General features: G+C 40.8%; 2 protein-coding genes across 3 annotated transcripts; one reads left to right on the top strand and one right to left on the bottom strand.

Annotated features, from left to right (window-relative positions):
- The first annotated feature begins 206 nt into the window (after positions 1-206).
- LOC135497643 (tetraspanin-13-like) lies at positions 207-8,034 on the top strand. 2 transcript variants are annotated; one of them, XM_064787472.1, is made up of 6 exons: positions 207-367; positions 1,235-1,402; positions 2,175-2,387; positions 2,806-2,967; positions 3,670-3,753; positions 4,396-8,034. In XM_064787472.1, exons 1-5 carry the CDS (start codon positions 305-307, stop codon positions 3,742-3,744), a joined length of 681 nt encoding a protein of 226 aa, XP_064643542.1. In that variant the 5' UTR covers positions 207-304; the 3' UTR covers positions 3,745-3,753; positions 4,396-8,034. The 2 variants fall into 2 exon arrangements, with proteins under 2 accessions (XP_064643542.1, XP_064643543.1); XM_064787473.1 differs by lacking the exon at positions 3,670-3,753.
- Positions 8,035-9,291: 1,257 nt separating this feature from the next.
- On the bottom strand, positions 9,292-12,539 carry LOC135497636 (glucose-6-phosphatase 2-like). Its single transcript, XM_064787461.1, has 7 exons — positions 12,485-12,539; positions 11,814-11,938; positions 11,530-11,687; positions 11,037-11,225; positions 10,666-10,784; positions 10,183-10,425; positions 9,292-9,903 (listed from the first exon to the last, which is right to left on the bottom strand). The coding sequence occupies exons 2-7, from the start codon at positions 11,883-11,885 to the stop codon at positions 9,638-9,640; spliced, it is 1,047 nt and encodes a 348-aa protein (XP_064643531.1). The 5' UTR covers positions 11,886-11,938; positions 12,485-12,539; the 3' UTR covers positions 9,292-9,637.
- Between the last annotated feature and the right edge of the window lie 391 nt (positions 12,540-12,930).

Below are 12,930 nucleotides of genomic sequence, written 5' to 3' on the forward strand. Positions count from 1 at the left end.
TAGGCTAATAACATTTATAAATTTGTCACAAATGACACGGATTGTAAGAAAAAATCACCAGTAAAATCAATTAAAAATTATCATTGTAATTAATATAACAAACTGCATACAATCGGAGGGTTTTATTCCTTACTGACTGCAAATAAGATGTTATTGCAATTTTAGATGCTACAAAATATATTGATTATTCTAGACCATAATTGATGTCATTCGTCCTTGACCTTAAAATTTCTGATTTTTATTTTCCCGAATTGTCAATTTTTCTGCCAAAAATACACGAAATTAGGCAGATTAAAGAACAAAGATGGTCTGTGGTGGTTTTTCCTGTTCTAAGAATGCACTTGCTGCATTAAATGTCGTCTATATTGTAAGTAAATTTAATCTAATCCCCGATTTTCGCGTCCAAATCTGCAAACTGCTTGCGTGTCGACCGACAGTGACTCAGTGTCGTGTCGCAAAGCACAGCCGGTGTGTACATTGTACTGTACATGTAGGCCTGGTGTGTATGCAGTGGCCATAAGCTGTATACAGGAGCAGGGGAAATGAGAAGCGTGGGCCTGAAACGGTAAAAAGCAGAAATAACTAGTCTAAAGACAGCAATTTCATAGCAAAAATAAAAAAATAAATGTCGAAAACATTTTTACAACAGGGCCAGGCGGAGGAAGCCACTGCTGGCCCAAACAAACCTTAATATATAGGCACAACTATCAACTAACCAAAGAAATATGAATAAGACTGCACATTTGTCTTGTGGTTCGAGACTAACTGTGTAATTAGCAATCACGATCTATAATAAGTGATCGTCATGTTATGGAATTTTTTACTGGCCCGGCATTTTTATTGGTTGCAATTTCTTTAGGTCAACCTGTATATAAATGAGCCTCCTGAAATAACATCATGTTTATTTTAAAACAAGGTTCTAGAATGAGACTGCGGAACACACCACTCACAACTTTTGAAGCGTAAAGCTTCTTCTCATGTCAACATACCTACCCTGTATCAACACCAGTTTTACCTATTTGCAGCGTTCCTGCAGTGCAAGTTCTATTTTAGCCCAAAGCACTAAAGCTTGTCTTCACTCATGATTCAACCGAAACTGATAGCATGCTAATTTTAGCTGCATACGATCGCTGCTATCCCAGCCCTATTCATGCCTCACTTGATGTCGTAATCAATCAATCATCATTTTAATCATAATCTCGTCAATCAATTTAGCGCATATTTTCTTTTCCAGTTGGTTTCGTTTATCCTGATCGGAGTGGCGGCGTATGCTCGGGCCATCGCCATAGTAACCAGCCTGGCCATTGTTGGGGGCATCATCGCGTGTGGCGTGTTCCTGTTCTTGATTGCTCTGATTGGATTGGTCGGAGCCGTCAAACACCACCAAGTTCTCCTCTTCTTTGTATCCTTTCTAAGAAACCTTTAGTGGCGATGTTATGAAGAAACCTACTACATGTACATGTACAACTACTGTGTTCATCAGAGTCTGTGTGTGGTCTTTGCTGCTACAAGTACGAAGTGTGTATGTCTTGGCAATAAGAAAATATTCAAAAGCATATCAAGGATGATACACAACCGCAGTAGCAGACTATTGAACTCCTGACTACTAAAAAAGTACATTTTTTGCAATCTTTATTCATTCAAATCCGCAAAAACTAAATAACAAGAAATTTTGGCACTTTACAGATCACATTTTTTTAGCCCATTTCATGTAATGTTAGACATACATGTCCCCTAACAATTGACATACATGTATGTACATCTACATGCATACATGTAGGCAGTTGTTATAGTGAAAACCTTTGTATAAGAGATTGACCTGTTGGCCACTGCCCAGTGCCACCCAGAACCCCCTTTGTGGACTATAATCTATATTTGATCTACATGCTCGTGTATGATAATTACTATCAAGCCAATAATCAACTGAAAGCGATTGGTGTAATTTCCCAGCCAGCATACCGGCCACTGTAATGGCAGCTGGTATGAACGTATAGCCATAACGACAGCTGGCTCTTGCTGTGGGAAGATTTATTGTCTACTAAAGTCACAGATTGAATGACACAAGGCTAATCTCACATAAACTCCCATGGTGCAAAAGCTTCAAAAATTTGACAAAGTGATGGCCTGGTAACAGTAGAGTAAAAAGCATACATTTTCGTTAACCTGGTCCCCAGTACATGATCATCCTGTTCTTGCTGTTCCTGATCCAGTTTGCCATCGCATGTGCCTGCATTGCCGTCAACCGCGATCAACAGGATAAGTTACTTGAACAAGGATGGAAGCTGGCCAGCATTACGACACGAGAGGAAACACAGAACGTGTTCAAATGTTGTGCATTTAGGGCTGAAGATCAGAATGTACTGCCCATTGAACCAACATGTCAATCGGTAAGTGCTTGTTGTCTTGAAATGTCCACATGGGATAACAGTACAGTACACTCCTTCTGATTGCAGTGCTGGAGTGCACCAGAGTGTCTCCATATCCAGCAATCAATTCTACAGAGGGGACTAAGCCAATGCTTTCCTGTTTTGACTCATTGTCTCCAAATTACAGTCGGTAAAAGTGATCTTGCCTTCCTAGAAGCAGTGGGGCCCTCTGCTACTGGACTTGCTGTGCAATCCAAGGCAACTATTATGTCTTGATCAGGCCCTTTTCATCAGTATTGAGCTACTTTTTGATAGCATTTCCCACACTGAGACGTCTAGTTTGCCTTCTGACCAGCTGCTAGCAGCATTTGGCCCTGGTGCCACATCTGCTTGACGTGCATTTATTGCATTGTAAAATTGTAATATCCTTTTCTTGTAGCTGTCAAAATGTGATGGTTCAAAAGCGCCATGCTGCACAGGAGTGCCAAATAATTCAACCGTTGCTTGTCCATTAGCTCCGTGCTACGACACCCTAGCTCCCCATATAGACAAAGCTCTGAAAGTTACTGGAGGAATAGGTTTATTTTTTAGTTTCACTGAGGTACGTATGGTCACTTGAGGAGATTTCATCAGGACACAGTTCTGTGATAGAAGGTCACAGATCCTTTATCCACAGTTCATCTCAAAATGTATTGTTTTGAAATATAGCACCAGAGATTTAAAAAACATTTCTTGAATAGCGGAAGTGATGGTCAGAAGTGGCATTATCTAAACATGTAAATGTAGTTTAGTGTGGGTATTGGTGAGTAAAAGTGTGGTCCTACTGTTGATAAGGACTCCACATATGAGAATTCAATGTTATTTATTTCATGGCCTTCTTTCCGCTGATATGCAGCCCTGGATATGCTATGACTCCTAAAGCGAACTTCTCTGTGGAATAAGACTGGCAGAACTACCTTCTGTACACCTTTATTTGGTACCCTCTATTCTTCACTACCAGCAGATCAGGCCAAGAAATCATTATTTCTCTCCACTTTTGTCTATCATCGAGTTAGTTTTGTTCAAATGGTCACCTGGTATTTAGATTTGATTTCTACTTATTTAATTTTGCTCTTGGGAATCCATACATGATGCGCTAATTGTATTGAAAGGCTGGGAAGTTATGCTGTAGTTGTTCAGCGTGAATCTGTCATGGATTATGACTTTTTAAGTCCTCAACTAATATTAGTTGGTCCTGATCATTGTGAACATGGTATTTTTAAATGATGCAAATTGTGGACCACGTTCTGGTGATTTTTTTCAGATTATGGGCGTTTGGATAACTGTGCGATTCCGCAACCAGAAAGACCCACGCGCCAATCCTAGCGCTTTTCTATAATTCTTACCAGTAGGATATTGTCTCACCTTAGCATGGGTTCAGGGGCATGGACTCCGTGGTTACGGTGGTGGTGGCGGTGATATTTTCCTGTGTTTTAGCTAGATAGATTATATATATTGCTTCCTAAGTTCTAAAACAGGTTTTATTTCAGCTTTTAGTTTGTAGTCTAATCAAGGGTTTTTAACTTTCATCTCGTGTATGTGATGATTCGGTGTTGCTTTTGATTGACATTTCATCATCATCATCATCATCATCTATTGTCTCATTTTGGCTCATGATTGGACCTTTGCCATTGAAATAGTTTCAAGTAGTTTTAGGCTGTGTGGCTCTCGATTGTTTGAAGGTGGCTTGTGGAATTGAGAGTGCAATCTCAGGCATGATATATGTTTCATAGAAATCCTTGTTGATTTGGTGAAGGGACCGGACTGAAAGTATAAGGTCTTCATTGTGTTGTCAGCAGAATGAGGAATTAGGTTACATGTGTGTTACATGTTCTCTCACATTACTAATGCAGAATTGTGGCAATTAAGTTAGAAGCTAGTTGAGGTTGAAGTCCAGTTAAAGCCCTGCGCAGTATTATCATGGTTGGTTGAAGTTTGACCGTAGAGTTGTGCCATGACGGCATTAATATCCAGTGTTTTTTTCTTACAGATTGTTGGCGTGTGGCTTGCTTTACGATATCGCAATCAGAAGGATCCGAGAGCCAACCCGAGCGCATTTTTATAACGACCTTGAGCGAAAAATTAACTGCAACATTCACGATACAGCTCGCAGATTCTGAACAGAGGGATGTTTGGAGAGAATACAGAGGGTCGCAATGGGGCGAATTTATGGATGAACTGCGATGATTTCAGAATGAGAATTGGAAGAACTATTACCCTATCTTATGCGAATACAACAAGGGTGTTGCTGCAGTTGTCTTGACGCTCTTATTTGCCAGAAGGGGGTGCGTTGTGGCAGGATATTTGCCCAGCATCAGAGCAATTCTGTCACTTGTAAGCTTCACTTTTTGAACTGGGTTGGTAAAAATATTTAGGAGAAAAAATTGTAAAAAGTTGTCAATTTTTTGTTCGGGCTTGTCGTTGGGGAGCAAAGCACGGCTAATTTGGCGGGCTTGCTTCCATTGCTTGTGCTTGTGGCATGATAGAAAAAGAGTTTGAACCTCTGTGAGTCATGCGATGCTGGTGCCAATATGCTGTCATCCTGATGTAGCTGAGCTACGTCCATAGTCATCGACAGCAAGTGTTCTCTTTAGGAAGGGGGTGTCTACAAGATAGGTATTAGGCCAGGTAAAAATATATACTAGTTTCTACTCTCAGCCACCCTGATTTGGCGAATAGGTTCAGATAAGAAACAACTTTTATTTTTACTTGATCTTTTGAAACAGACTTTGCTTAACAAAGTTTATGTTGACGATGGAACTGCTGTTCCTATAGTCTTGTGGATCTTCTGCTATCAACCTATATGATTGAGTAAGATGATGAAAATATCAAGATTTTAACCCTCTGTAGACACCCCACTTCCAACGCGTTAAATTATCATTCCACCATGTACATATAGGTGGAGCTACTAGGAGAAGAATTTGACCTGCGTGGTGGGACATGATTGTCTCGATAACATACATGTCGAGGGCCAGGTTGTGATCAAATGTTGGTGATCTTCGTTCATGGTGTTTGTCATAACATTGGCATCTTTCAAAGCCACTTGGGATATTGTCATTTTGTGATCAGCACCCTCGAACAAAGTTCATGATTTCTTGTGAAAAAGAGAATGACTCTCCTGTCTTGGAGTCATATAAACCCTCAAAGGACTGATTCGACCAGCAGTTATCCGTGTAAGGCAAATCACAAAATCAATGGAAGATTAAGTCCATTTAAGAAATATTGTTCTTTTGAAAAACTAAGCAGAGCTGAAATTCTCCCTCTTTCGTGTTTCTCTTCCTTAGTCCTTTGAGGGTTCCCTTGTTGTTTTTTACAGTATTCTAACATCAATACTCTCTTGTAAATATACCATGTTTACAATACATGTATGTATAAAAGGTTTGCCATTAAATTATACCATGTACACATGTAGATTGATGCCACGGGTTGTAAATCGTATCATGTACATGTAGTGTGTAACATGTATTAAAGTGTGTGCGATATCGGTTGTGTTATGTGTTTATGATACTGGTCATGTGATGAGTTATTGGGAACATTTTGTATAGCTTGTTATCCCTCTTAGAGCTTTGAATATCTCTCCCCTCTTGTACGCTTGGAACTTCACGGCTATCGTTACTGGTCAGTGCCAGGTACCCGATGAAAACGTCAACCCCCAACCGTCACTACTTGCACTCCGGACATTCCATAGCTGCTGCTAGTGGCTCCACCTTATACAAGATGGCTAAATTACGGCCGTTTATTTATACATCGGATTTGTAAAGATATGAGCATTTGTTTGTTTGTTTGCAGTTTTGCTTGTGTTTCTAGTCAGAATAGGACATTTTATAAGATATACAACGTCCGTGTACATGTATTATTGCTTAAGTCGTGAATCTAGCATAGGATTTAATACAGGTAAAGAACTGGTTTCATCTAGTCTTGGCACCTTCAACTTGAGGCTGCACTGATATTTCGTAGAGGCCATGTCGGATTCACCACTTTGATACGAGACATTGTGTGATGGTATTCTGTTGGCTAAGGCAACGGCTATGGTATTCTGTTGGCTGGATATGTCACTCCATGCATTGTGCCATGCATCGTAGTGCATTGTGCCATGCATCGTAGTGCATTGTGCCATGCATCGTAGTGCATTGTGCCATGCATCGTAGTGCATTGTGCCATGCATTGTAGTGCATTGTGCCATGCATCGTAGTGCATTGTGCCATGCAGACCAGTATTTTGGCTACAGATAAAATGATTTTGCAGAAATATTAAATCTTTTCATGGTCTTTTTATCTGCAACATTGCATGTGGATTGTATAAAGAGGTGATTGTTGGGATACAGGAACAGTTTGCCCCTCTTTCTATAAAACAGAGTTCAAAATGTAGAAGCATTGCGGTATTTTGGGATAAGTTGTAAATTTACAATGAAGGTTTTGGATATCTTGTCAATTTTAAAAGATTTGCAATCCAATCCTGATTAGTGCAATTGGTTTGTTTCGGTAGCTTGATTCATAAAACTTCAAAGTGAATTTTCAAACTTGAATGTTGCTCAACTGGTCTTATCATAATACCAAAATGTTGTAAATTGCTGTACAGTTTTTGTCATGACTTCCTATTTTATAATACCTTCCATTGGAGTGGCAAGTCCATCATAGCTGGAATACCCTGTTTTTCTGCTGCTCAGTGAAGCCTTACGACTCTCCACTTGCTGGGAGACGATTAGAATTCACTATGTAGCCTTACAACTAAATCACATTCTTCTGGGCTATTTGATTGGCCCAGGACTGCTTGTAGGTTTTGAAATTCGCTAGAAGTGCATTTGAATGGTTTTTCTATAGCGTCTTTCTGTCAAATGATTTGAACATAATGTTTAAAGCTGGTAAGCTGTAGACATGGATAAAAATTATGAGATTTTGAAATATGACCATACTACCGAAAACAGAAAAGGCAAGGGTATACCTGAAATTTCACATTTCATAGGTTGTGATGGACTTGTAAAATGCATGTAACTACATGATTATAGCTGCTATATCCTCTAGTTTTGTCTCATGCTTCGCTTTGATAGTTTGATAGACAGCTTCATATGCCCATGTTGTTGTAGAGTGTAGAGCTTTCAGAAAATGTCAAAAGGGACTCGTGAGTCAGAAAACCTGGGGGTCTTCCCTTGACACTGCAACAGAGCCTTATCACGGCTCTATATGATCTAGTCCCCTCCCTTGTTTGAATAGCACCACTGCCAGGATTTCAAATTCATATTTCGAGTACTGTGCATTATCATATGAACTGTAGGACTCGTTATTCAGTCAGTATCACAAAATAGTTGTGTATTCCATGGTGCAATGCTGCTTCCAGTGGGTGCAGTTTCTATTTCTAACACTCCGCAATACAGTTCTTTCTGACAGGTTCATGCTTGGTCCATGAGATACTTTAAAGCCTCGAACGTGTAAAAACACCCATTGACTTCATTGATAAGACTGGAATAGTGTGACTCCTGTGGCGATAATACATGCACATGTAGATGTTTTGACGTTACTGCAGGTCGTGATTGAACTAGCCATACGATGTAGTCTCTAATTGTTTTAAACAAACAAGTTTGATATATGTATATATACTGGGTAGGTAATAAATTTGGTTTCTTTAAAGAATATTACATGTAGTTATTATTTATTCTATTCCGTTTAAAACCGATGACAGAAATTGGTTTATGGGTCTTGTTCAGTGCATGATTTTGTCTCTGACAAGGCACTATACCTAACAAACTCCTGGTGCACCTCGTTACCTGAAAAAAGGAGAGGTTTTGGTGGCTTGATCTGTTTAATACTTGTAAGCAAGTATAGACATGTATGTGGCATAAAAAAACCACAGTGGCAGTTCCATAGCTCTGGCCAAGAAAAGGGAGGCCGCCGCCCATCCAGAGAGAATCGAAGGGGCCATCTTGGAAGCCAGGGTGGTCTGTGGTCTGAAACTTGGAGAGGTGACCAAAAGGTTCATGCCTCATGTGCCACCCCCTGGGCACATCTGTACCTGTGGCTGTGACAGGCTGTAACTCAGAAAAGACAACATGGTTGTGACTATTCAAGCCTTGATACACTCCGCAACCCGCAGAACATGATTGGGTCCCATCATAGTTCGGAGGTTACCAGTGCAACACACCAGATCAGACACCAGAGCATGTGCACGAGATGTGCCCGCTCTGGGACTCGAAGTGACTTGCCACATGGCCTAATGGTGCTGTGCATCAACTGAGACAAAGCTCAGTGGGTCAATGGAGGAACAAGAGAATGCAGACAGGCTTATCAGAGACATAGACATTGTTCTGTGGCCTAGGAAAACCATTAGAGAAAGTTGAAAGCTATGAAGGCCTATCATATTGTCATTACTTCTATGAAGCTACCAGTCTGTTGAGTACAATGAGGAACTAGCATGGTCCACAGGGTCATTCTGCCAGTTTAAGATGCCTACTCATCCACACCCTCACTAGCAGGCACTTTTATATTTCATGTTCATTTGATGTTGTGTCAATGACCTCTCCACATCAATCGGGTCCACAGGTTGTTTTGTGCGGCTGGCAGCCTGCGAGGGGAATGGTCTTCTCATGAGTGTTGAAAGGCAGAGATGGATTTCAAGGACAGCTATATTTCAGTAGGATTGGAGAAGAGCAAGGAATCGCAGCGACTTTGAGGAATTGGGACAAGGCCTTTTTATGATGGGACATCAGGGAAAGTTCCTCATTCAACCCTCATGAAACTCAGCAGACACTGATGGGATATCATCGTGATCTGGTGAATCGTGTAGGCATGTTCGCTGTATATTTCATTCCTTATTATGGCTACACAAATATGCCCAGTCAGGAAACAATGAAAAAGATTGGATACATGTAAGTCATAACAGTTTTTATTTCCTAATATGTAACAAGTGTAAGGACTTACAAGGAGATAAATTCTGGAAGAGTTGTTCTAAAGACGAACAGAACAAGATACACAGGTCAATATGTTTATGTATATTGTATTCTATTTTACCAGGCACTCAGTTCACCTTTATAAATGTATTGACAAATCATACCGCCTTCAATAAATTATGACAATGTCTTCAACCCAACTGGATTCTCAAATTGTCTTCTTTGATCCAATAGGGTGCTGTCCTCAGTAAAAGGGCCAGACAATGAAAACAACAACAGCCCGATGAAAACTTGATTCTCTAGAGTCTAAATGCATGCATAGAACAAACACTAACACAAGGGACTAGAAAATCTAACTCATTTTCTCATCTGGTTTCTGATATGACGATATGTCCAATATCTGTCCTATCCTCGGCACAACGCACAAAACTAAACAAGGCACCAGAGTCCACTTGATGCACGAGAGGAAGTAGAACACAGAGATTGGTTGTTGAGGTATATGCATTGACTCTGTAACTATGGCAAAACCAACAGCGATTAGAACTTCGCCCGTTTTTCTCCGGCATGATCTTTTTATTTCTTTTTGGTTCTTTGTGAGTTGTTGAGCCAGGCCCACACCTGTAAGGCAAAAAGATTAGCAAGTTACAATTCATAAAGCAGTCATATTCATTGCTCATACACGAACATCAATGCAATGGTTTTGATAGATAATAGCGCTCAATGCAGAAAACTCTGCAAATCTACTGTGACATCAATGAAGGAAAAGCAATAATATCACTGGATTAATTCTCATGTCTCCTGTGGACAATGACACGTCACTATCAGTATCTTTGAAAAGGAGGTCTGTCGCCCCGGATTGACCTCTCCTTAATGTGGCCAACCTGATAGTTCACTTACCAAAGATAGAAGCCGAGTCCCTTGTAAAGGCAAAGTAGGGTGTTGTGTCCAGGTGTATCCATGCCTTCTTACCACACCACTTCGTTGCTGACTTTAAACTCCACATTGTGTTGCCGACCAATGCATCCAGGACCCCATGAAGGATGAGAGCACTGGTGAGAAGCAGGATGCTGCTGATGATGTATGTTTTGAGATTCGGGCCGAGGTTGAAGTGCTGACTGAAGAGTTCACTGACTAGGAGACCTGAGGAGGAAACAGAGCGAGAACAAAGTAACAAGATTTCAGAGTGGATAGCATAGATATGTCGTAACTAAACTGCAGACATGCCTTGTCTAATCTGCAGTCACGCAGGCAAATACATGTATATCAAGGGGTTGAGTGTAGAATTCCGATTTCTGACTTTCTGTCACTGCAACTGCTTTTCTTGATTTAGTAATACAAGGATAAAATTTAGACACACACAATCGGAAGAGGCCAGCGTACCTGTCACAGTTCCTAGCAGCACTTGATGAGGGAAGTGAGTAGCGATGAAACAACGGGAGACCATCACGGATAACATCAGCAGAATAAAGAACAACCAGGAAAGACAGGACCAGAATATCCTGGAATATAAAAAGGCTGTACATGGAACAGGTAAAAGTGACAAAGATTAGGAAGAGCAAGTCATGGTGTTTTGGTGAGTCTCTGACATCAGTCACCTGCTCGATACTGCATGGTTGTCCGCCTCTTGTGTTGACATGTTTCAGCCAGTTTAGGCATGTCCGATACACATCGGCCTCTTACAGGTAAAACAGGCCTTTTGTACAAGTGCCCGTCTATCGGGTTTAAGTTACGTCGACACAGTATATACTCACCTATGGTTTACTGTAGACGCATTGAAAGCCTTAATGATGGCATACCACACAGCAGCTGTCACCATAGCATGACCCGATGGGCTCCCTGGACCTGTCTCACAGGTCAATCTGTACTGCTGAAGCTGGGGAACATCCTGGTACAGGCCAGATTCGTGGACCCACCAGTAAGGACGATGGCCGTACAAAACCCTGGGAGGAGATTCTTGCAGTTAGAAATGCTAAGTTTATTTGAACCAATTCACACCAGCGAAATGCAGACTGACTGAACAGAATGAAGACACCTGCAGCTACTGTTAAGCATGGGATGTAATAATTCTTACAAAAGGTCAAAACTTGTCGAAGCTATTGGACACAAGCTTTTGTTTGAACATTCTTGATTAGTATTCTCTGGTATATCTTCCTACAGTAGGCCTACTGCATCTAAATACACACACACACACACACAAAGCCCTCCCGACATTAGACCTCATATTGATTTCTACAGATCACTTACCATTTCAATATTGCGTTGAGCCATTCTGAGACTGCAGCAATCCATATGACCTGAATCCCTATTCGCTTGTTCAGGAAATATACAAGTGGAAAATAAATGAGGAAAGCAAAGCGAGGGTCTCCAAGCTTGGTGAGGAACAACATCAGCTCACTTGAATTCTGAAACAATGAAAGAAATCTTAAATCAGGCATGTAGTAAGAAGGTTCAAATAATTAGTATTGGATCCAGCTAACACTATCACTTTCTCTTTCCAGTTTTGAGATTTTCGAACAGCGTGTTCTCACCTTGAATTTGGTCTGTAATTCTTGTATGATCTGTACTTCCCACTGATGGAGAGGAGCCATGATAACATCCATCTTTTGATGTTGTCTGTCACAGCAAGTCCAGCATCAATACGTCATGCAACAGTCTGCAATTTGGTAGAATGATAAAAGGGTGAGAGGCTGAGGCAGTAGCAACATGAGAAAAGACTTGCATTTGAACGCTGACAGGTCACTGCTTTAGAAGTGCACTCCAATGGAACACCATTCATTGGCTAAATCTAAAGTAATAGTTGACATCGCACTGGCGCTGGCCAATATTATGCATATATTGTCGGACCTCACTTGGGCCAGCAGCGGACATTTGTCTTGACTCTTGCTTGGCGCTGCTACAGCTTAAGGTGCTGTGGTACAGCCTAGAAGCAGTGTCATCACTGGCGAAATCGACCAAAGTTTGTGAGGGGCTGTGTTTCGTCCAAAAATAGATATGTTTTCACACAAATCATGAAATGGCAGCGCACTGCAGGTACACGTCAACGGGTCATATCATTGTCGGACGTGAGTTCGCCAAGAAAATAAAAGGAATTGAAGGATTCATTGAAGTCATCAACACATCATTAGTTTTCCATTAAGTGCAACTGTATTCCTAGATAAATCACTTCGGTATGTAGAGAGTAAGATTACAATTAACTCACGTTAAAGTTTGAGTTCCAGGGAGGTAGAGTTATCAATCAGTGGGTTTAGGGGCGCAATGACTTAGCTTATAGCGAGCAATTAGGAAACTAAGATTTCAGTGATGGTCGTTTAGTTGCAAGTAGTTGGCATTTTAGAGTCATATTTCGTGTTATAATAACTACGTTGTAAACATAATGCTCTAAATAAATTCATGAAAAAGGCAGTAAGGCAATATCAAACAAACATTAATGGAAAAAGTGTAATTCCATCAACAGAATATTGTTTCTAGACACTATTACATGTATATAGCTAACTTTATCGTCTACCACGAGAACAATGCATGTGAAAAAAAGCAAGACATGTAAGTGAGTCGCCAAGTTATAATTTTTTGAAGGTGAAGAAAGGTCCGGTCGTCTAAGGTCCGGTGGTCGATATACTGGAGTCCGTGAGCGCTGACAGTCTGGTG

This window comes from Lineus longissimus, chromosome 13, assembly GCF_910592395.1.
Source record: "Lineus longissimus chromosome 13, tnLinLong1.2, whole genome shotgun sequence".
Classification (NCBI taxonomy): domain Eukaryota; kingdom Metazoa; phylum Nemertea; class Pilidiophora; order Heteronemertea; family Lineidae; genus Lineus; species Lineus longissimus.

Excerpts from the sequence above, each read along its gene's own strand:
- LOC135497643 (XM_064787472.1), top strand. The coding sequence starts at position 305 with ATGGTCTGTGGTGGTTTTTCCTGTTCTAAGAATGCACTTGCTGCATTA. Across the intron at positions 2,388-2,805 it reads TTGAACCAACATGTCAATCG|CTGTCAAAATGTGATGGTTC; the intron begins GTAAGTGCTTGT and ends CTTTTCTTGTAG. Across the intron at positions 2,968-3,669 it reads TATTTTTTAGTTTCACTGAG|ATTATGGGCGTTTGGATAAC; the intron begins GTACGTATGGTC and ends GATTTTTTTCAG.
- LOC135497636 (XM_064787461.1), bottom strand. The coding sequence starts at position 11,885 with ATGGATGTTATCATGGCTCCTCTCCATCAGTGGGAAGTACAGATCATA. Across the intron at positions 11,688-11,813 it reads AATTACAGACCAAATTCAAG|AATTCAAGTGAGCTGATGTT; the intron begins GTGAGAACACGC and ends TCATTGTTTCAG. Across the intron at positions 11,226-11,529 it reads CTCAACGCAATATTGAAATG|GGTTTTGTACGGCCATCGTC; the intron begins GTAAGTGATCTG and ends ATCTCCTCCCAG.